This window comes from Lonchura striata, chromosome 22 (assembly GCF_050655825.1).
Source record: "Lonchura striata isolate lonStrDom1 chromosome 22, ASM5065582v1, whole genome shotgun sequence".
In the NCBI taxonomy this organism is placed as follows: domain Eukaryota; kingdom Metazoa; phylum Chordata; class Aves; order Passeriformes; family Estrildidae; genus Lonchura; species Lonchura striata.
Window position 1 is genome coordinate 1,553,662 of NC_140724.1, and position 23,785 is coordinate 1,577,446.

The 23,785-nt window shown below is 52.1% G+C and overlaps 1 protein-coding gene across 1 annotated transcript; it reads left to right on the forward strand.

The window, feature by feature from the left end:
- Nucleotides 1-636: 636 nt before the first annotated feature.
- On the forward strand, nucleotides 637-15,875 carry SFRP1 (secreted frizzled related protein 1). The gene is made up of 3 exons (XM_021535863.3): nucleotides 637-1,410; nucleotides 6,465-6,542; nucleotides 12,100-15,875. The coding sequence occupies exons 1-3, from the start codon at nucleotides 876-878 to the stop codon at nucleotides 12,420-12,422; spliced, it is 936 nt and encodes a 311-aa protein (XP_021391538.1). The 5' UTR covers nucleotides 637-875; the 3' UTR covers nucleotides 12,423-15,875.
- Nucleotides 15,876-23,785: the final 7,910 nt, after the last annotated feature.

The following is a 23,785-nucleotide window of genomic DNA, read 5'->3' on the forward strand; positions in this document are numbered from 1 at the left end:
AATGTCATAGCTTCTGTTGGAATTTGTCAGCTGGGAAATGAGTTCTGCACGGTCCAGTACAGCTTCACAGAAATATTTCCAACCTCTCGGTTGGAACAGCCACCTGGGAGAGCCAGGACCTCCCAGAGCCGCCCCAGCTTCAGAGACCGGCAACGGCTCCGGGGGATTCGGGCCGCTCACCGGGGATGCAGCCCAGTGGTGCTGCGGGGCGAGCTCACACTCCCGGCCGGGGGCGGGCTCTGGGTACCCCCGAGCTGCCTCGGCTGCATTCCGTCGGGCCGGGCCGCACCGGGCTGCGGGGGCTCTCAGACTGCAGGTGGCACAGAGCCGGGCCATGTCAGGCCGAGCCGAACCGAGCGGAGCCGGGCCGGGCCGAGCCGAGCCGAGCCGGGCCGAGCCGAGTCGAGCCGGGCCGAGCCGAACCGAACCGAGCCGAGCCGAGCCGAGCCGAGCCGAGCCGAGCCGAGCCGGGCCGAGCCGGGCCGGGCCGAGCCGGGCCGGACTGCGGGGCCGTCGGGGCCGCGCCGGGCGGGGCGGGGCGGGGCGAGATTGGCTCCTGCGGCCGCTGATTGACAGCGCCAGGCGAGCGCGCGGCGGGCGGCGCCGCGCTGATTGGCTGCCGCGGGCTCACAAACCCGCGGCGCGGCCGGACCGCGGCCAGAGCGGGGCCGGGCCGGGGCCGGGGCCGGGGCGGCGGGAGGAGGGCGGCCGGCCGGCGGGGCTCTGTGGGCAGCGGACGAGGGGAGTGGCTGGGGGCAGCGGCGGGGTCGCCAGCGGGGGTGCGAGGAGAGTCCCCGGGGGCGGCCGCCGGCAGCGGGCGCCCGGCGGGGAGCGGCGTGCGGTGCTGTCGGGGCCACCGTCGGCGGGTCGCCGCGATGGGCTGCGTGAGGGGGCCCGGTGGGGCCACCCTGCGTGCCTTGGTGTCGGTGGCCGCCGGGCTACTGGCCTGCGGCGTGGCCAGCGAGTACGACTATGTCAGCTATCAGTCAGACCTGGGCCCTTACCCCGGCGGGCGCTTCTACGCCAAACCCCACCAGTGCGTGGCCATCCCTGCTGACCTGCGGCTTTGCCACAGCGTGGGCTACGACAAGATGGTGCTGCCCAACCTGCTGGACCACGAGACCATGGCTGAGGTGAAGCACCAGGCGAGCAGCTGGGTGCCACTTCTCAACAAGAATTGCCATATGGGTACCCAGGTCTTCCTCTGCTCCCTCTTTGCCCCCGTCTGCCTGGATCGCCCGGTCTACCCCTGCCGCTGGCTCTGCGAGGCTGTGCGTGACTCCTGTGAGCCTGTCATGCAGTTCTTTGGCTTCTTCTGGCCAGAGATGCTCAAGTGTGACCAGTTTCCCCAGGATGACGTCTGCATTGCTATGACAGCTCCCAATGCCACCGAGGTCTCGAGGCCCAAAGGTAAGGCATGGCTCGTGCTGCAGCCTTGCTCCTGGCACTCCTCTCTGAGCTGACAGGGCAGGTGTTGGCCCAGGAGGGGCCACACGGGACTGAAGGAGTTCTTGTGGCAGGAGGAGGCTCACCTGAACTCTTGGCAGCAGCCCTCCTCTAGCCTCTGACCACTCTCTGTGCCCTCCTGTCACAAAGAAGGTAGGATGCCCTGCCAGCTCCTCATCCCTATCCCAAAGCATTGGGAACATGGTGGGGTTGTGCCTGTTCTGATTCCTGCACAGGCGCTGGGGCTGGGCTCCAGCCCTGATGGACCAAAGTGTGACCCTGCATCCTCAGATACTGCACTGTCCTGGTTCTGCTCCAGAGCCAGACTCCTGCAGGGCTGCTCTGGGCAGCAGGAGGGTGTGTGGTATTCACTGCAGAAAGTGCTGGCTGACTGGAGCCAACAGTGACAGCAGTCCTGGCAGGATCCTCCACGTCCAGTGCACTCCTAGGGCAAGAGGCTGGGCAGCTGGTGGCTGGGCATGCAGTGGAGATCCAGCCCTGGCTTCGGGTGGGCTGTGGGCTAGAGAGGGAGCAAGGAACCTGCCCAAAAACCACTAGGGAAAGTGAACGTGGTTCGTGTTTGTTTCCATTGCACGCAGCACATTTCTGTGGTGGCAGACTGGCTTGTTCAAGTTGCAGTGAGATTGGCTTGTTGCTGCAAACTTGAAAATAAATAAATATTCTGGTGTTACTGGTGTTTGCTATTGGAGCGCTGTGAAAGGCTGACAGGAGGAATGTTTGTAGAGAGAGATGGGAGAGGGCTGTAAGAGAGTGCAGTGCTTTTTGGGTAGCAGACCGTCATTAAAGGGAATTGTCACTCCTGATTCCACGGGAGCATACTGCCGGCGCTCCGGAGAAGCTCGGGCACGGGCGGGGATGGGGCTGAATGGTTTCCGTGGCTTCTGTGCTGTGTCAGAGCTCGTCTGCCCTTTGCAGTTACCTGTACCTCTGCAGCTTTTGTACAAACAAAATCTGTATTGGTGCTTGACTGGGAGAAGTAAGCCAGCCGAGGAGGACTGTGCAATGTCATCCTGCCCATCTTGAAAGGACGCATACTTCAGAGAGCTCTTCTGATACAGGATAGGAGTGGAGTGCATCCTGCAGCAGAGGGGTGACAGCATGGGATGTCTGTAGGAGCTGTGCAGGGTGTGCGGAGGGCAGTGCACAGCAGTGGCACAGGGACTGTGGGATGGCAGGCACAGGGGGACACCCAAGCTCAGTACACAGAGGAGCTGTACACAGGAGCCCATGTCACAGCTCAATGGCATCCAGAGGCAGGTAGAATGTGAAGTTTGTTCCAGTGCCAGGGGGGAACTGGGGAGCTGGGCTCTGGCTGATCTCCTTGTCACAGACCAACCTCTCCCTACTCAGTGATGCCAGCACAGCCATACTGGCTTCCTTGTCATGGCTTGCCATTCCTCATGTGACTACTGGAGAAACCTCGTTGTTTTCCAGGAATGCTCTAAATTAATATGTCTTATGTGAACCTGGACCCTTGGTCAACACCACAGCCATGTTCCATGTTGCAGGTACAAAGGTTGCTTTTATTTCCCCAAGGACTTGCAGCCAAGTATGCTCCTGGGACAGCTGGGTCTGAGCTGCCCCTTCCAGGGTCTGAAATAATCTGAGCTGTGTGCAGGTCATTCATTTTACAGGCATTAATGAGCCAAGACCTGGGAACAGTCTTGTAAGTGAGCAGCATCTGACAGGTTTTCCACTGAGTAGTTTAACAACTTTCTCTTCACCTTTTGGACCTGTCTTGAAGGCAGCAGTGGGGTGGGGCATTACTGCTTTCTTGCTGTGCTTCAAACAGTTTGGAGTGAAAAAAAGCAAACTCCAAGTTAATTGCAACCACTGGTGTGATGTGAGCCAGCACTGCTGGATGTCCTGCATGCCACAGAGGCTTTATTAGTGGCCCATAAGGCACCCATTGCTTCAGCTCTCGTATTGCCACCTCCTGCAGATGTCAAGTCATGGTGATCTGCAGCTCAGTCCTTGTCCCTGTGCTGCCTGGGTACTTGTGTGCCTGGGTTCTGCTATGTGCACCCTGTCTATGGTTTGTCTGTGTTTTCTGTCAGCACCAACTCCTGGAGTCCCTTTGCTCTTGGGCACAGGGGTGTTTCCTGTTGATTCAAAGAGGGTCAGAACCAAGCAGTGTTCCCCCTTTTCTCTTGATACTAATAAGAACAAACCCTTTCAGTATTTTTCCCCATTAACACCTTGAAATTGGAATTTGTTTCTGCCTCTCAAAGAGCTGACCTGCTGAATTCCTTTCTCCTTAAGCACAGGCAGTAAAGCCTGCAGGCCCACAGGATGCATCAGGGGAGTTGCAGATTAATATAGCATTACACATTCCTTCTCTTGCCCCTGGAGTAAGCTGGCTCTACAGTCAAGCATTGGAAAATGGTCAGCGGGGAACAAGTGAGCTGGAGGCTGGCTGAGATTGTGCTTGGAGTTGAGCCGTCAGCTACAGCAGATGGGCCCCAGCCAATCTGCAGTGGGCCCCAAAGGTGGGCTGGAGATGTCTGCTGCAGTGCCTCAGGAAGGATGGGAGAGCTTCTGTGACTCCACAGAACAGCAGTTTTCCTGGGGCACAGAGCTGTGCATAAGCTGGCTGGGCCCCAAGCATCTGTGTTCCTGAATGTAGTGTGATGTGGTGATCCACAGCAGAGGACAATATTTCTTTTCATTGACAGAGGACAGTGTCTCCAGTAGTCCTGTTGTGCTGTGAAAGGGCTGCAGGAGGCAGGACTGGAGGATTGATTGATTTAGACTGGATATAAGGAGGAAGTTTTTTGCAGTGAGGGTTGTAAAACGGTGGCACAGATTATCTAGAAACATGGTGGATGCCCCATCCTTGGAAACATTCATGGTCAGGTTTGGTGGGACTCTGAGCAACCTGATCAAGGTTATTGATTAGGGCAGGGAGCTTGTGCATAAGTGAAGCTGCTGCCTGTGGAAGAGGCTACCCAGGGGCTCCCAGGTCCAGCCTACAGGATTGCTGTTGGCCCTGGTGCAGCAAGGCAGGGGTCTTGGCCACCTTGGGTGTATTACAGCCTGTTCAGGGGCTGCTGGAACATAACTAGAGCAAAGCCTGTATGTGCATCAGAGAACAATGAGTCTTATTTTCCATTTTTGTTTGCTTTTTTCTTCCATTTTAATTGGTTGCCTGGATAGCTCATAGAGGGAAGCAGTGGTGGCTTTTATGTTTGTCTGGCTGGTATAGTCTTGGCCAGCCTCCTTATGTGCACTTCAGCTGCTGAGGCAGATTGAAGTGCTTGGCATGGCAGGTAGCCTGCTTGCTCCTGACAGTGGTTCCCAGCACAGTGATGAACTCCTGACTGTGCAGCAGATGGAGGGCTGGGTCTGTGTCACCTTCCTATGAGTACCCTCTCTCCCTTGTTATGAGCACATTAAATGTGCAGCCTGGGAAGAAATATGCTGACTGTGGATGTCATCATATCTCCAAAGGCTGGCTTCTGCCTGTGTCACTCTGAGTGAGATGGTGACAGTGGCAGTTTCATGTTAGGGCTCTGGAAGAAGAGGTTACCCAGGTAATGGACAGCTCTCAGAGGTACAGAGTGTGGGACTATGGATGTGGGTGTTGGTGCTGTGAAGGCTGACTTGTGACTTGCACATAGGAGAGAGCAGAAGGCCGGTTGCTATGCATATGTGATTAATAAAGTCATGGTGCATGTCCCCAGGAATTAGCATTTGGCACAGAAAAGATTCGTCGGTGGTGACAGAGAAAGAACAAGCCATGGAAAACAAATGTCTGGCCTGAATCCCCGTGGGGTATGTGTGGCTGAGGAGACACGACACTATGGTTGTGGCTGTGCCTCCCTCGCCAGCTGTGCTGGCTCTGCACCCCTGTTTCTGAGACACCTCTCTGCTTTTTCAGTCCAGCAATGCTGCGGGTTTGCTGGCCTGGCTGAGGGCTGAATGGCCATGAGTGCTCTGTTTACCTGCAGGGAGTGGCAGATGTTTTGCTGCAGAGTTGTCCCTGAGAATAACTCCTTTGTGTGGGAAGAGCCCTTCGTCTTGCTGGACCAGGAACAAGCAGCATCTCCCAGCTCAATAAATTCATCTGCCAGTAGCTCAAGTCTATGTCTGTGCTGCTGGGTGGTCTGCTCCAACTGCAGATGGAGACCTGGAAACAGATTCTTATTCTCTGGGTGAAGTGAGATTTCCTCCCAGGATAGATCCCAGTGAAGTCCCCTGGGCTGGCATTTCCCAGGAGGCAGATGTCAGCCACTGCCAGCAACTGAGAAACAGAGGTGGCTTTGCTCTGCTGGAGCCATGAGGCTGCCTCAGGCTCAAAACAAAAGAGAGGATGACCACTCTTGGTGGTGGCAGCATCCACAAGAGCTCTGCTGGTCCACCCCCAACCAGTGAGGCTCTGGGACAGGGCAGAAGTGAAGGTAGCGAGGGGCTTCCTGAGCACTGCCTGGGCAGTCTGTGGCATGGTCCCCAGGACTGAGGGGAGCACTCAACTGAACTGGGCTGTCCCAGTCCTGGAGCCCTTTGCCTGACACCAGGGTAGCACCTTAACACTTAAGCCATCTCTGGGCAGCATCCTCCTGCTGTGCTGGGGTTCTGGCATTGTGTGCCTGCCTTGGCATGCAGTGGGGAGGGAATGTCAGCAGGCTATGGGCCATGCTCCTTGGCAAGCATCTTCCCTCAGCTGAGTGCCTGGCCCTGAGAATGCCTTTCTTTGCCAGTGCTGTCCTTTTGCTCTTAGCAGCTGCCTGTGCCTGGCCTTGGGGCCACTGACAGCATTGGAGTGGGGCTGGCAGCAGGCTGCCTATGGCCAGCGCTACCCTGTAAGCCAGTGGATGGTTCCTTGCACCCAATAGAGTGTTGTCCCACACTTCTAGGAGCTTGTGGCAGGGTGCGTGGGCATGGATCCCCCTCAAGGGTGATCCAGATCTGACAGCATGGGCAGTCTGGCTCTGCGGTGCTACTTCTGCTGGCTTCTTGCCACCTCTCAACTGTCTTCACTTCTTTTCTCTTGCCAGGAACGACTGTGTGTCCCCCTTGTGACAATGAGATGAAGTCAGAGGCCATTGTGGAACACCTGTGTGCCAGCGAGTTTGGTAAGAAGGAGCACTCTAGGGGGGAGGCTTCCCAGCTGGTCATGGGCAGCATGACTCCTGTGTGGCTAGATTGGAACTGCCACGATTGGAACTGCCACGATTCCCTGCCAGTGGTGGTGCTGTGATCTGTCCCCAAGGCCAGGCACGTGTGCCTCTAGATGTCAGTGTGGGTATGCAGAGGTGGACTTTGTTAAAAAATGCAAAGCTACTTGAAGGCCTTGTCCTAAATGAGTGAGAGAGTGAGACAATCAATAGTAAACTGAACCTCGTTTAGAAAAAAATATTATCACAAGGAAATATATTAGCTTTCTCAGATCAAACCCAGAATTAACTGGTTTTGACATCCTTGCTGGCGCATGTAACTTTCCCGGAAGATTATTAAAGGCATATTGAACAAGGTGTGCATTCCTGGAGGATTAGCACTTGAATGTGCCCTGTACTGGAGCGTGCTTATGCAAACTCAAACCTGCTCTGCATGCTGGTGTGTTACCCTTTCTGCTGGAAATGAATTCTCAACTGTCCTGCAGATTTGGTATGCCAGAAGTCTTAAGTTCAGTGCAGACTATTTTCTAACAGGGAAAAGCATCAACAGGAACACCCATGTAATAGTTTTTCAGGAATGTGCATACTTCTGGCTTGGCTGGGGAATGGAAGCAGACATTCAGTGCTTGGCCTGCCTGGGGAGTGGGAGGTGCTGAGTGCTCAGAGCTCTGTTCTGGGCAGGCCATGGGAGCTGAATCAGAGCTTACCTACCTCATCACACATATAGGGGAGAGATGGTGGGGAGGGAGAAACAGCCTCTGGGATCAGCACACCTGGTTTGGATGGGAGCTTCCTGCCTGGGCTTGCAGTGATGCAGAGGCATTGCCCCAGTCCAGGGACTGGGGGGCCTTCATCCCAGAGAAGGAGTGAGAGGCATTGGCCAGTGGCAGCAGGGGATCCAGTGCTGGTGGGTCACTGCAATACCTGTCCCTGTGCCAGAGGTGTGCAAGGAGTGAGCCAAGGGGGTGGCCTGCTGGTAAACGAGTGCTGGGAAGGGAAATACAAACTCAACTGCATGCTTGTCATCAGCTTCTGCTCTAAATATCCTCCCGTGCACTGGGACAGTTCTACAACAGGGAGCAGAGGCCAAACCAGTGGAATTCCCTGCCTCAGCAGAGCAGCTTGGGACAGTGACCTGCCCACAGTGTTAAGTTGCTACTGGGAAAGACAGTGGGACAGTGTCCAAAGGATGGAATTATTTCCTGGCAGATGGGGTCTATCTGTAGCCAGCTGGGAAGCAGGAACACGGAGCAGGATGCAATGCAGGTCCCACCTGTGCCCTGTGAGGGAAGGCAATGTAGAGGTGAGAAGGACTCTCAGTGGAGGAGCATCGGCTTCAGGAAGTTTTATTAAAGCACAGTATATGGCCCTTGGATCTTTGTTTAGTCTTGAGGGGTTACTGTCATGGGGTGATTTCTCAAGGAAAGCTGTTTATCTGGCACTATTATAAACTCCTAAACCTTCAGACTGAGTTTTCTCATGCATGTCCACCAAGGTAAACACTGGCAGCTGACAGGCTACAGATCCTCATCAAAGCCAGACATGTACAATAAATGTTTAAACTATCATGTACTGCATGGGGCAGCTGTTGGTAGGACTTGCACTGATTCCTGCTGTGTCATTATTGCAGGTTTTCTCTTACATCCCAGTAGCTTGGTACAGAAAAGAGGTGGCAACCACTTTGCCCACCACAGATGTGTGGCTGTGCCAGTTAGGAAGTGGCTGTGCAGCAGCCCTGGGTGTCAGCCTAGAGTACAGTGCAGGAAAAGAGCTGCAGTGAGCTGTGAACACAAACTGTAAAGACAAAGCAGGGGAGGATCTTGGACAAGATCCTGGGGGTCAGAGGGAGACTGCCAGCTTCATGGTCCAGCAGAACTCTGGGCTCACCTTTGAGCAAGGATGGACGTGGACTCTAGGATGCTGCTTTGAGGCAGCTTGGCTGTTCGTTCCTCTGAGAATAAGACAGCTTTGGGGTGGATGTCAGTGAGGGGTGCCAGAACCCTGGCTTGAGCACAGAGCAACACAGGGGGCTGGATCAGGTACATGGGGGTAATTGTGGTGCAGATTTTCATGTAGTGCTGGTGTGCTGAGGCAGCGATGGAAGCTTGAGATCGGCCTCCAGTGCCCCCACAGCTGCCTCCCCTAGCTGCCCTGGGCTGCAGCCAGTGCTTGTTTCTTACTCCAGGAGTTCATTCCACGCTCTGTTTCTCTTAGTGATTTTATTTATTGTTTCTACCCTTTCTCTGGGGTCTGAGGGGATCCTGCTGAACGGGCTCTGTGGCACTGGGGACTGCAGAACAATCAATACATGCTGTTTATTTTTTCTCTGTGACTGACAGGTCCTTGCCTGCAGCCTTCTCCTGTTACAGCCCTAATGTGTCTTCTGGCAGGTTTCTTCCTTCTCAGTGATTTCTAAAGGAAGGAAAAATGAGGCTGTAGGAACAGTGAAGCTTTCCCTTCTCTCTCCCTTCCTTTTGCTGCACATGAGCTGCTGGAGTGGGGCCCCTGCCCATGCAGGCAGGAGAACAGCAGAGACAGCATCCTAGTCCTGTGCTGGAAAAGAGGGGTGGAGGTGATGGTGGGGAACACGAGTGGTGCATGCTAGTAGCTTGTGAGCAGGGCACAGGGGCTTCTGCTCTCAGCTGGTGACTAGCCCGGTACAGTGCTGTCCTTGGAGAAGGTTGTGCTGGAACGTGTGTGTCCCATGAAAGTAGTTGGTAAGAAGGGCTTGTGGGTGGCATGTTGATCCTGCAGCCCTCTTAGGCTGCTGTAGCTTCAGAGTGGCAGGGGCTGGTGCTACCACCAGTGCCACAGCTGATGCTGCAGCAGTTGCCACAGTGCAGCTGCTGGACTGGAAAGGTGGCACGTGCTCCTGCTGTGGATAACTCTCCTGGGGTCAGCTTCTGCCTGGCAGCCACAGCTGAAGATTAAATCTATCTGAGCAAATGTGTCCTGGAATCTCAGGGGCAATTCTGGCCCACTTGGTGCTGAGACAGATTTGGTGTGGCATGGGGCAGTGGAAAAGCCAAGGTTCCCAGTGAGGAAGCTGTTTGCTTTGGCAGCTCAGCTGGGTCCTGGAGCCAAGATTCAAAGCATCCCACTCAAGCCTTGTGCCTGCTGTGGCAGCATTCCCCTCACTGGGGAGATGCCAGGCAGGCTGCTGCAGCACCACGTCCCCACACCAAATGCCATGTTCTAGGAAAGCCAGAAGTTGGAGGCTGCCTCCCACTGCGTGGTGGTGAGCTCTTAGAGTGGGATAAGCACTGGAATGAATGTATCCTCGGGCACGACTTTTCTGGTGTTCATGCCAAAGCTGTGTGTCTGGCCTGCTTTCATGCCTGGGAATCTCACCTGGAATGTGGGTTGGAACTTAGGGAATGTGGACCAATTAAGTGAACAAGAGGAATCTGGGGAGCCAGGTCACGGCAGAGGAATGAGGACTGAGCAGAGATCATCATGCTTGTGTGACTGCTCAGCCTGCAGCGACAAAGGCAGATGAAGCTTGGTGGTCCATGAGCCAGGCTGTGTTTACCTGGGCAGCACTGCAGGCTCTTGCTGCTTGTGAGGACGTTGCTGCTGGGAAGAACAGAGCCTGACACGAACTATTTGCACTCCTGGTCAGCCTCCTCCTTCATCCCCCTTGCCATTATCCCATCTTGGCTCTGTGTGCTGCTCTGCAGGAGCAAGGTCTGGATGAGGTTTTGGTTTACATCTGGATTTATGGTTCCCCTGGGCAGCTCCCATGAACCTGTATTGCTGGCTCACAAACTGCTGTGTGCAGGGAAGGGAGTATCTGCGAGCTCCCACAGCACAGGATTATCAGGCCTTCTTTGTCTTCTGTGGTATATGATACCTGGAGTAGATCAGCACTTCCACTAGCTCCACTTTTCTTCCTCTAGCAAAAAGGATCAAATTTTGCAGTGATCTCAGCAAAGCAAACAAGCCATTTTGCAAAGTCTCTTACTGTGATGTTGTGATGCTTTGCCATCCCTCCTGCCCTGGCCACCTCTGTGCTTAGTGCAAGGGCTCCAGTCAGCATGAGTAAAGGAAGTGAGGCTGACATTGAGAGGTGTTGCTGCTACTGCTGCCCAGTTGATGTCATGCAGCTTAGAGCTTCTTGAAAACTACTTACTTTGTTTTCCAGATCTGTTGCAAACTGATCTGCTTCAGCATCTTTAGCTCCTTAAAGCTGGAGTTTCTTTAGCTCCTGAATTTGGAAAACAGATGGAATGAGAATTTCTCTTAGGTTTCCAGTCCTAGATTAATTTCTTATACAATAGCAATGTAACATGACAGGGCTCTTGGCAACCCTAAGGGATGTTTTTGGCATAGGGGCAGACAAACACCATTTCTCCTGTTACCAGGGTAGTGGCTGGGAGCATGAGTGCGATACTGAGTCTCTGCTGTCCGCTTGGGATTATCATCGTGCTGTCCTGCTGCCATCTGCATCTGGAACAGTGAGCCATGCTCCTGTCCAGGAAGCAGCACGTGTTCACTGCTGCATGTTCCAGCAGAGAAGGGCTTCAAGGAATGGTGCTGTGAGGACCCATCTCCCTGCCAGAGTTGGAGGTTCTTGTGGACTGCCTGCAAGTGCCCTGAGACTCTAATGAGGAAGGACAGCAGCCAACCAATCACCTCTCTGAGCACTAGTTATCTGCAGCTCTGAAGTAAACTCCCAGATGATGAAAATATGTTAGCAATTTTAGTCTATATGTGCTTTTCCCCAAAAAGGAGGCAGAGCCAAATGGCATTGAAATGATGTTTTAATATACAACACATTTTCATCATTTTTCCCATGTATGCAAAATTCCTCTTCATGGTCATGGCAAAAAACCTTTTTATTTTTTTTAGGGTGGGGGGTATTGCAATTACCTCAGGAAAATGCAGTACCCAAAGAGGGGAGAGTATTTTTCATGGAAGCTGTATCAGACCAACTTCCCTTTTCCCAGGGAAGGTGGAGACACATGACTGCATGCCATGATCTCCACAGCTCTGATGAAGGGACATACAGTGCTTGGAAACTTGTTTCACAGGCACCTGGGGGCTGGTGTGACTGCAAACAAATGCTTGAGAAGCCAAATTGACCTTTTAAATGATCTTTTCAAGAGTCTCTCCATGCCTCTAGAGCAGGGAAGCCACCTAATTTACTCAGTTAACATTTGTGCTTGGCAGCTGAACAAGTCCCCTCTCAGATGGAAAATGCTGGTGCTTTGCTTCAGGAATGGGAACAAAGATGTCATTGCATTACCTTGGTGCTCTCCTGGGCATGGGGCAGCTCCACCTCAGGTGCAAGGGTATGAGTGTCATACATGAAGCAGGAGGATTCAGGAGCAGAGTAGGGAGGAAGGGAAGGCGGGAGTGGAGCAGGGCACTGTGTGTCTGCAGTGGGACAAGGCATTGCTGCTGTCCTGGGGCCACGGCACTGCTGCCCCCTCAGCCTCACTTAGCAGAGGCTTTGAGCCAGTGAAGGCTGCTTAGGAGTTTTGGTTTTCCCCTCTCCTGTCTTGTTTTGCAGCTCTTAAGATGACCATAAAGGAGGTGAAGAAGGAGAATGGGGACAAGATGATCATTCCACGGAAGAGGAAGGCATTGAAGCTGGGGCCCATACGGAAGAAGAACCTGAAGAAGCTAGTGCTGTTCCTAAAAAATGGGGCAGATTGTCCCTGCCATCAGCTGGACAACCTCAGCCACTACTTCCTCATCATGGGCCGCCAGGTGAAGACCCAGTACCTGTTGACAGCCATCTACAAGTGGGACAAGAAGAACAAAGAGTTCAAGAAGTTTATGAAGAAGATGAAATCACCCGACTGCCCGACGTTTCCGTCCGTTTTCAAGTGATGTGGCGGCTGGCGGGAGAGCCGGTCGGGACCTGCGCAGTTGGGCAGGGCGGCTCGGCCTCGCTGCTCTGCAGCAGGGATGCTGGAGCCCAGCCCTCCAGCTCCTCCATCTGCTTCTCAGAGTTTCCTCACTGATCTCAGCCCTCCCACATCCTTGGCCTGATTGCCTGGGCACGCGCTGCATGTGCTCCAAGCAGTCGCTGAGGTCACACACGATTTACGTTTCCATTGTCTAAAGACCTGTTATTGTACAGATATGTGCAACCATTGAAATAGCAGCTGTCAGGTAAAGAGGGCAAGCAGAGGGGTGTGAGTGATGTTAAGAGCTTACATGCTTGCAGAAAGGACCCTTATGACCACGTCACTCCTGTCTTCAAGGCTGCAGGATTGCCCTAAATTCCTGTATGAACCAGAGCTGGCTGATTAGACAGAGATCCTATCTTCATGATCAAAGTTAATAAATGAGTAGTGGAGAACCCATTACAACCCCTGATAAGAATTCCTAATAGCTAATTGTCCTTACTGTAAAAAATATCCCTTTATAGTCTTAACCTGCTTAGTTTAAGCCTTAACCCTGATTCCTTGTGGTGCCTTGTTGGGCTGGAGCCCTCCCTTACCAGCATCTCCTGTAATGTCTCCCTGGGTGCCTGCCATGGCATCTGCTCTGCCAGCTGAGCCCCTTCTGCCCAATGCTGTGCTGCACTCTTTGAGTCTCCGCACTGTGCCCAGTGTGTTGGTGCGCTGGTGTGAGGAGCAGGGGCAGAGGGGGCTCTCTGCCTCACCTGTGCCTTTGGCTTTGTGCAAGCCCCTGTCTCAGAAGTGTCCAGCTGAGATCCCCCACCTGGGTGTGGCAGTTTCTGTGCACAGGTGGTCTGAGCCACTGGTGCCCAGACCTGTCATTCCATTTTAAGCCCGAGCAAAGGTTCTGTTGCTGGCCTGCCTGGGGCTTTGGCTGGGGAGAACTCATGGCCGGCTCCTCCAGCTTGTGTCACTTCCTCACTTTACCAGTGATGTTTTTATAGTTCCTCTAGGCTGCTGGCAAAGTACCAGAGTGCAGAAGGCCAAGGACGTTTCCCTGCGGAGCACTGCAGGGAATGTATAGTCTCTGCCTTCCCCTCTTTGCTGTGGGACCCATCAGTCTGGAGTTTTCTCTGTTTGATCTATGACAACTTGGCTCTCTATCATTATGTCTTTTTTACCCTAATTGAAATGTCATGTTTGTATGATTTCAAATAGTTTATGAAAGACAAAGAATATCTTACCCAAATGATTACATTTATCGACCAAGCTGAAATTCATTATTCTGCAAATTGGACTGGTTCTCTTTTTCATAGACCCATACCACTCTGTATTCATTATCCTTCCTACTTCCATTTAGTATTCTCATCCATCACCAATACTCTAAGAGAATGAATATCTGATGTCTGAGATAATCTTGTATCACAGTTAAGTGAAACAATGAATCCTCATTTTTGAGGTTTGAACCAAACCCCCTCAAAACTGATAAATTAATTATTCCTTGCCTTGGGAGTGGTGCTTATTTCCCACATGGGGGCAGAGCCATGGACTTGGTTGTAGAAGAATTACATTAACAAGCTAAGTACTCTGAGGAATGATGTTTTATAGCTAACAGAGCGATCGATTTAGGATGTGAACTTTGTAGAGTCCCCTTAGGTTGCCTTAGACCACCATTTGTAGTAGTGTTGTTTCTTTATTGCAAAATTAATCATTGTAGATAATGTGCTTTATTAGTGAAGTAAAGAAATAAATAAACCATGGGCTTTAACATCACAGATTGATGAGGTGAAATGATGGAGAGGGCTGACAAATCCAGCCGTGTGGGGGATGGAGTCAGGACATGATGAGCTGAAAGTGTGGCTCTCCATGAGTGCCCACAGTACCCCTAAAAGCCCCACTGGGATGGGGACCCTCTGTCCCCGCTGCCTCACCTTCCTGAGCACAACATGGCAGAGGGTTGGTTGGCTGTGGCAGAGAGAATGCTGCTGCTAAAATTGCCAAATTAATCCATTAAATATGATTCCCCCAACCTGCCTTTTTATAAAGAGATGCTGTTTCCCAACCCTTTTAGGGCTGCTGCAGCATGACTGGCTGTGTGTGTGCTTGGGGAGCCTGGCTTAGAGGCTGTCAGTGGTCCCAGGGCATTGCAACAGGCTGTCCAGGGAAGTGGTGGAGTCACCATCCCTAGAACGCTTCAAGAAATTACTAGATGTGGCACGTTGGTTTAGTTGATATGGTGGTGTTCAGCCAACAGTTGGACTCAGTGATCTTGGAGGTTTTTTCCAGCCTTATTGATTCCATGATTCTGTGATTGCATGCCTGCTGGCATGCAGCAGCTGTAGCAGGTTGCAGGGAGAGCAGGTGCCTTCCTGGGAAGCTCCTGCTGCTTCAGCCAGCCCTGTCTGCAGCTTGCAGGTGGTTTTAATCAAAGTGATTTTTTACCCACCTGATGGGTGAGGAATTGATGAGAATGTGCTGCAGCCCCAGCTGTGTCTTTAGTGCAGGGGAAGGTTTAAGAGCTTGGGGTAAGCATCACGGTCTTTCTGCAATGCGCTTGGCCTGAGACATTGGCTGCAACGGTGTTGTCAACACAAGACCAGGTAAGGTCAGTGCTGTGGAGCTGCTGCTTGGGGTCTGCTTTTCCCAGCTCAGAGCTGGTCCTTGGACTATTGCTGATTTGGGGCAGTTCAGGGCTTGTGCTGAATCTGGCTCCGCTTTATGTGTCCCTGCATTTCACTGCTGGTTCATCTGTGGTCATTAACAAAGTGAGAGCATCAGGTCAGTTTGAAGAGATGCAGGAAGCCAGGCAGTGCATTTTCTGAAAATTTAAAGAATCAATTCCTTTACTGGCTTCTTGTAACTGGCAACTCCTGAAGTATTTTTTGGTCATGTAAAAAGTGAGACTCGCAGTCAAACTGCTGCATGTGGGTGCCTTTGCTGTCTTTAGAGTTCCTATACTGCTCTCCAACAAGAAAAGCTTACTAAAACCTGAAGTGGGCTAAGTGTAAACTATGGAGAAAATACCCAAGATCATGGATTGTGCCTGTGTGGAGTCACGTGGAGCAAACAGATATTTACTGAAATGAGAAAGTACAAAAGTCTCCTTAAATCAGGCACAATGTGTCTGGCATAGTGTTCCCGGAACAGAGAGATGGGTGTGTGCAGTTCACGGATACACTTTACATTTTAGAATTTCAGATGCTGATTGTTATAATGAGTTCTGGTTTAAGTTACAAGCATGTGTATAAGTGCTCAGTCATACTTTGTGCTGGGAGACACCCTCCATTTTGCCCTGCTGAGGGCTGTGGGGTGTCTGCGGGACGGTGATGTGCCACCTTTGGGACACTTGGGCTTGCTACAGCCGGGGCTTGTCTGAAGTATGAACCTTAAATCCTAAAATAAAATATGATCCTTTTGTGACTCAGTTTATCCTCCCATCCATGTTTATCTTTTTTGCTCCAGCATTCTTTCTGTTGAGTTTCACCTGTCTGGCCTCCAGTTTGTAGTTCAGTTACAAACTAAATAACAGTTTTCTTTCATGCTATACAAAAATTCATCTTCCATCACTCAGTTGATTTCTTAATATTGTTGGCAGTCTGTGTTCTGCTTTGACCTCTGCTGGGAAGAACAGCTAAGCAGCTGTGGGGGATTTGTTGTTCTGGATAAGAGAGGACACCAACCTGGTGTGTTTGATGTGGAACTCTGAATGCTGTGCAGGATGAGGGGGTGATGCACTGGAGCTGTGCCAGGCTGAAGCTGGCTCATCATTGGCTCACAGCCAGCAGGTCTGGGGACATCAGCTAAACATCTGCCATCTGGAGCTGGGTCCTGCTTTAATCAGGTGTTCCATAAACAGGCAACCCAGGTGTGCAGTGAGTATAGCACAAATAACTGAGTAAGAATGGAAGTAACAAGCTCCTCCCTTTGCGGGCAGATGGAGCTGCCTTGACTGTGCTCACCACTCTGTGCGGGCCAGGGGAAGCAGGGGATGGACCCCTGAGCTCCCTGTGGCTACAGATGGGCCCAGCAGTGAGGGATTGCTGGGTGAGCATGCAACGTCTCAGCTGAAATGTTCTCTAAAGCCACAGCAAAACTCTTCTTTCCCTGCCCCAACACTGGAAACCTCGCAGAGAAAATGCTTCACTGTGTTTCAGAGGCTGCTCCTGCTTTCTCACTGCATCATGCTGGATGACCCTTAAAAAGGACACACATACACACATAATTAAAGCCACCCTCCGCCCCAAGGCCAGAGCTGTGTTTGGAAACCGCTGTTCCCTGGCGCAGAGGTTCTTTTTTCCATCCCAGCCAGGCTCTGCATGCCACAGTGGCACCACCAAGGGGAAAGAGCTCCCTCAGACCTAGAGAGGAAAAGTGTCTTCCAGTGTCTTTAGCGAGTGCTTTTAAAACCCCTGTTTTCCAAAGGAACAGACATTTTTTTATTACTGTTTCTTCCCTAGTAATCCCATCTGAGCCTCTGAGTGTGCAGCTTGTTGGATAAGCTTCTCCTTTTGGGCAGTCTGTAGGTGTCCAAGCCATGCTTGAATGCCTTCCTTGGAAGGGGAGTGGGGCAAACTGAAGGCTCCTCTGCTCTTGGGAGCATCTCACTGCAGACAGACCCAGATGCAGGGTCAGGAGCTCTGCAGCACACGGCTTCCCAGAGCAAAGCCCCATCCTGGAGAGCCTGGAAGGGAGGGAGTGCGGGTCAACCTGTCAGGATGGCCTCACAGCCTTGAAACAAATGAGGGCTTTGTTTCAAGAACTTCTCATCAGAGGCTGAAATCTTCCCTGGGCAGCAGTCTGCCATGAGAATGTTGCCTGTGTGGCGGGAGCAGGATCTGCTGTGCCCCTGCCATTGGCAGAGAGGCTGCCAGTGCTCGCCAGCACCAGGGGAGCCCTGGCTCTGTCTCTTCCCGGCAAATCAGAGTGATGAATCTGTCTCCACTTGCCACTGTGAGGGCACGGGCACGCTGCAGCACAGCGGGCTCCTCTCACAGCCTGCCAAGATCCCAAGAGCCACAAGCAGTGAGCAAACAGTCCCTCTTTTCTGAAGTGTGCTAGGATGGGGAATTCACTGCTGTATGAAACATTTTTCTTTTAGAGACAACCAGGAGATATTTGCCGGACCATTCTGTGGCGAGGAGGAGGGAAGCCAGGGCATGGCTGGAGGGATCCATACCTGATCCAGTCAGTACAGCATTCTTTGGGATCCAGCTCTCTGTTCTTGTTCTGAGGTGCAGGAACAGGTCCATGGAGTTGCAACCAAAACAGTTCTTTTTCTTAACTCAGGCTGGGGCACATTGTGCTATTGGCAACCTATGCTATTGGCACTTTACTGCCTCAATCTGACTTTCTCCAAACTCATGAGTTACTGATGTGTCAGAGGGACTAATTTATTGGGAGGTGTGGTATTGTATATGAATAAATTATGGCCCCAGGAGGATGGTGGAGTGTGAGTATCTCTGCTGTTACTTGGAAAGAAATGAGGAGATCAGGGTATATGCCTTGGGCAGGCTGATGAGCATGTGTGCAGCCTCTCCTATATGGTGTACATTAAACCCTGATAATAACAAACTGCAGCCCCTTGAGACAGATGTGACTTCTTTAGATTGGTCATCCTCAAGTGGGGGTGAGCACACCCAGCCCAGACAGCCTCCCCATTTACTGTACAGCAGGGGGAAATATGGATTTGGAGAAGACTGAGCTATTTGTGGAAGCTCTGAGGTAATTTAATGTGTGTGAGGCCATGTGTCTTCTGGCAGGGCTTGTGGAACACTGATGGTGGCATTGGCCTGGCCAAATTGATGGTGCTGGCTGGCATGTTCAGATTTGTATGTTAAATGGTCTTTAATAAAATGTTAGCATCAGGCTAATTTTTTATCAAAGTCCGGCTCCTGGATTAACACTTGGCAAGAGTTGAAGCATGACTATGTGTGACACTACATAAATGATTAAACACTATCCTGCACAGCTGCATCTCTGCAGCCCCAACTGCCTGCTCCAGAGTGTTTGCAATTTCTTCTCCATTTCATAGTCTTTCATTTGTCCTAAATGTTTATTTAATAATCCCGGAAGACCTTTTAAGCTTCCTGGGTTTAATGTTTGCTAAACACCCTGTCACTTCCACTTGTATTGATAATTCCAGCCCCTGTGCTCTGTGGGACAGGACAGCTCTGTGCTAACACAGACCTCAAAAGCCAGTGCAGCCCAGCAGGGTCCGTGGGAGCTGAGGTGGGTGCTTGTCAGCTGGATCATCTCGCCCTTGCATTACCTCGGCCCCTGTGCTCTCCTTGGGCCCTGGCAGTATTAGTTTCACAAATTCATTTTCCTGCACAAAAGCTTTTGGTTACTTTGGAATTGGGGACTGTTTAGAGTCCATTGTTTTCCCGAGCTGCCTTGTTTTGCTGTAATACTGAGATGCCTGGGCTACAGGAACCTAATCCCCCTCCTCCTCCAGCAACCCCGCTCTGTGAAAATCTGTTCTCTGCTTAAGTGCAAATTGTTGATGGGAGATAGCAGCGGGTCTTTCTGCTTCCATTTAATGTGTCAGCAGAGAAAGACATCTGCTTGCAATTATGGGCATGGCCTTGCTGAAGGATTGGTTTGATAGATTTTATAAAGTAATAGGAAATCTTTTTATCAATTCATAAGTCCTGGTGTCAAAGAAAGGAAGATGTTTCATTTAAAATTTTCACCTTTTATTTTACAAAATCATAGGATAAAACATGAGATTGATATCAAGGGAAGAATTCATGTGCTGTCTGCACATGAAGAGAGTCCTGGGTTTCCCATGTAAAAGGCTCTGAGCTGAGGGCCAGTCTGGGGAGCAAGTGGGCTCTGCTGCTGGTCCTTGGCTGCCCTCTGCACCGTGTCCACAGAGACAAATAATTTTGGGAATTATTTGCTGTTGGCTTTGCAGCATGATCTGAAACAGGAAAACTGTCTCCAGTGCAGTGTCCAAAGCATTGCTATCTCTTGGATGGGACAAGTGGCTGCAGAGGAGCTGCTGTGCACTGGCACATCCTGAGCTGCTGGGGAGCCCCAGAAGTGTGTCCTGTCACCTGCAGCAGTGCTCTGCTGTGAATTCTCCCATCTCGGCCACAGAATGGGAAAACGTCCCAAGAGCTCTGAACTTTGCATCTTGTTGTGGTTCTGGGGATGCTGCTGTTCACAGAGGTGCAGGAGAATCTTCCAGAGCCCCCAGGGTGCTCTGGATCCCTGGGCTGGCAGCCTCCATCTGAGGTCTGCAGGTGATGCGCCCAGGGAAGATGCAAGCTGGTGGGCTTGCTAGTTATCTCCTGCTGATTTGGAGCATTAGACTATGCAGGATTGAGTTTGATTTCTTCCCCTCTCCCCAGTTATTTAGTAGCTGACAGTTGTTACCAGCATGAGGTACTAACTTTTTATTTTGAACGCATGAGTTCAGGCTCGTTAATCACTTCCAAATGTCCCCGTCTAAGGGCGATATTGTTTCAGATTTCAACCACTAATTTTTTGAAATCTCTGAAATAAGACTCTGCTCTTGAACATGTGCTGGAGAGTTGTTCCTTTCCGCTGTATTTTAAAAATATACATGTGGTTTAATTCAACAAGAGGGCTAGAGGGGACATTTTTCCTCCAGTTTTTTCCCCCTCTTTTTCTTTAGAGCTATGTCCGCCAAACCACCCAGCTCTGTGCCAGCAGCAGCCCCTGGATGATCCTAAATGCATTTGGGGGCTAAGGAGTGTGTTTCTGGGCAAGCTTAGCTCTGCTGCCCTGCAGTACAGACTGAGATGTACCCGGGGACAAAGCTGCCACAACTTGGGCTGAGTGTACCAGACACAAGGAGAAGGGTTGGGCTTCCAGCAGCTCCAGAGCGTGGGCAACCCTGGAGTCCTGCTCCCTCACTCCTTGGCCAGGAGAGCTGTGCTTGCTTTGTTGTCTGCTAGACAAGACAAAGCCCAGCTGTGATGGGGATTCAGGCTGCTGGGCTTGGAAAGTCAGTGAGTGCTTCAAAGATGTAGGAAAAATGGCAGACACCAAAAATCTGTGGATGTATCAAAACAATGGAATATGATGATTCAAAAATGTGAACTGCAGGAAGTTCTGCCAGGCCTAAAGCCCTCAAGGAACTTGGTTGTGTCTGTGCTCAGGGATCTCAAGGAAACATTCACTTCTGACTAAACTGGCTTTTATGTGTCCTGGTTTTGGTAGGACTTGTGAAGAGATTTGGGTACTCCATGGGGTCTGGCAGTTACAAGATCTGCTTCTAACCCAGACATCAGTCAGGGACCTCTGGCTTCAGGGAGAAAGAGATATTTTAAAATTATTTCCACTTGATTTGTAAAGAAGAAAAGTGGTGGGGGAGGGATTCAGGGAAAAACTGTTGGTGCCGTATCCAGTAGAAACAGATCAAGGAGGCCCTGGTGAAGACCAAGTTGGACTGTGTTTCACCTGGGCAGTAGCCTGGCTCCCTCCTGGCCAGCATGGGCACTGGCTGCAGACACCAGAGCCTCATCCCTGTGCCAGGGCCATGCCCTGTGCAGGCCTCAGTGCAGCTGGGACCACCATGGTGGCGGGACTGAGCCAGGTTTCCTGTGCCTCCACCTGCAGTCTCAGCCACCAAGCTCTCTTGCCTTTGCTGGGGAATTGCTGCTGATGGAAACCCTCTTCTGTCTCCAGCTCTCGGAAGCTTTTGAGCTTGCTGAGGCTGTTATGTCCTGTGGTTTTGTTGATATTATAAATAGATGTAACTGAACATGAAAGAATTTGTGCTGACCAAAGACTGTTCTTATTAGATGCAATTAATGAGGAGGGGATAGTTCCTGTCAGGCCCAGTCTATTATGTCATGGTGTCCTCTGATGGCTCTTCCACCCCACAGCGTCCCTACAGAGGCTGGGATGCTCCCTGCAGAACCAGCCAGGTGGCAGGTCTTCCTTTCAGGAGGATGGGATAGTGGGCTGTGCGTGCGTGGCATTTCTGTGTTAAGACAAAGCTGTAGAGAGAAATTCAGTTTAAGTTCTGGGGTGTCAGTGGAGACTCCAACAGAGCAGAGAGGAGCTTTGAGCAGAGCTTTATGCGGTTCCTCTCCTGAAGAGCACATCCAGGAGCCAGAACACGCAGCTCCCCGCTGGCTGTAACCAGAGGAACAATGAACAAAGGCACTGGGGGGGGGGGCTCTGTGTGAGACAGCGTGTGAGGCTCGGAGCTCCTGGGGCGGTCGGGGCGGCAGCGAAGGTTCGGCTCCGACAGCACCGGCGAACTGTGGAGCAGCAGTTCGGGATCTGGGAGCAGAGAGGGGCGATGCCCGGGCGGCGATGCCCGGGGGGCGATGCCCGGGGCGGGGGCGATGCCCGGGCGGGGGCGATGCCCGGGCGGGGGCGATGCCCGGGGGGCGATGCCCGGGCGGGGGCGATGCCCGGGGGGGGGCGATGCCCGGGGGGCGATGCCCGGGGGCGGCGGGTGCCACCTCACGGTGGCGGAGGGGAGCGGGGACGGAGCCCGGGCGCACCGAGAGCTCCCGCGGGAGCCCCCACGGTGCCCCTCGCCCCCAGAGGCTGTCCTGCTCCAGCTCTGCAGCCACCTCCGGCTCCCTCTCCCGATCCGAGCTCTCTGTGGCTTCTCAACAGAAGCAGATGGCCACAGAATCCCAGAACAGTTTGGGTTGAAAGGGGCCCTAAAGACCATCCACTTCCAGCAACCTGCGGGCCAGGGACAACTGCCTCTAGGTCAGGTTGCTCATAATCCTCCCTGGCTTTACCTGGAACACTTCCAGTGATGGGGCGGGGCATCCACAATTGTCCCTCGAGGGTGGAAATGTGCCCTGCAGCATACAGAGGGATGTCTGTGGATGTAATCCCCGGCAATCTTTGAGTGAGGGGAGAGCTTGGCCGACAGCATTGTTTAACAGCTGATTTCCCAAATGGTACAGCAACAGCAACTGTTAGGATTTTAACTGCAATGTCAAGACAAGCAAAGGGTTAATAAAAAATCTCCTCCATATCATTCCTTGGAAATGACCTCTGCAGGGCCCTCCCAGAGATATCTTATGTGCATGCTGCAGGAGACAATACTTATCATGAGCCTGACAGTTTGCTGCTGTCTCCAGACATTTCCTTGGCAGTTGGTTTTAATTACCCTCACTATGTGGTACCTCACCTGTTCCCACAGACTTGGCACCACGAGCTACTGAGAGACTGACAGAGTATCCCAAGGTATTCCCAATGGGTTGGACAGGAGATACTGCCCAGGGTGTCAGCATGGGAGGCTCACTCTCATCAGCACCTCTGGGCATTACTTTGACTTGTGCCAGGTCTAGGTTTGGCCCAGGAAATTAGAAACACTTGCAGAAAATGCTTTTTTTCCCCTTCTGCAGCACTGGAAGTGCACGGGGTTTTGCAGTTCTCTCTTGTGGATTTTGGAGCTGTTTGTGTTGGTCAGCTGGGCAGGACTCTGCTTCATAGGAAGCAGGGAGGAGGTCTGAAGGGCGCACACAGCTCCATCCCTCTGCCCTGCAGCTCGGCTTCTGCAGGGCAGCGGGCAGAGCTGGCTGGGTGCCTTTGGCAAGCCCAGAGGCCACTTGTTTCCCCGGTGAGCCCAGGTGAGAGGTGCAGTCCAGAGCCCTGCTTTTCCCCCAGGCAGATGCTGGAGCCGTTGTGGGGATGCAGAGGAATCACGGCTGGGATCACTGTGGAGGTGCTGCGTGTGCAGGACATGGGCACTGCTCTCTGCACTTTTCAAAATGTATGTTTACACCAACCTGTCAGTTAATAACAGCCTTTTGAGATTAAGCAAAAGGATCCCGAGGGAAAAGGGAAGAACCCATTCAGTGAACAGGTTGGTTCTACTTCCTGGAAAAGAAACAAATCCCCAAGCCACAACCAGTGTACTCAGAGGCTCTTGGTTACAGACTCCAGATCACATTTCTTTTGGAGGTTAAAAAATGTATTGCCAGAATGAAACTACTCATCACAGATTCTCAGACTGTTGAGGGTTTCTTTACACTGCTGAGAGCACTCTTCTGTCTTGGAGTCCTACACTGGAAAAAGGACTTTTTCGGCGTGCTGCATGGGGTCTACCCCACTGCACAGATCTTGCACAAGCAGCCCCAATTGCAGCCTCTGAGCTCTGTCCCAGGGCTACTGCTCTGCCTGTTCTCACTAGCAAGTCCTTCCAGTCTTACCTTTACCTGCAAGAAAAGGGTCATTGGTGTGTGTCTCCAACCAAATTCCTTTTTTCTGGCCACAGAGAGCAGTCAGTGAAGCAGCCTTCCCACCCCCATGCCCCGGGGCTGTAGCTGAAAAGGGCCCTGCTGTCCAAGTGAAAGCTGGATGCAAGCTGAGGGAAAACAGATGGTTTCAAGATCAAGC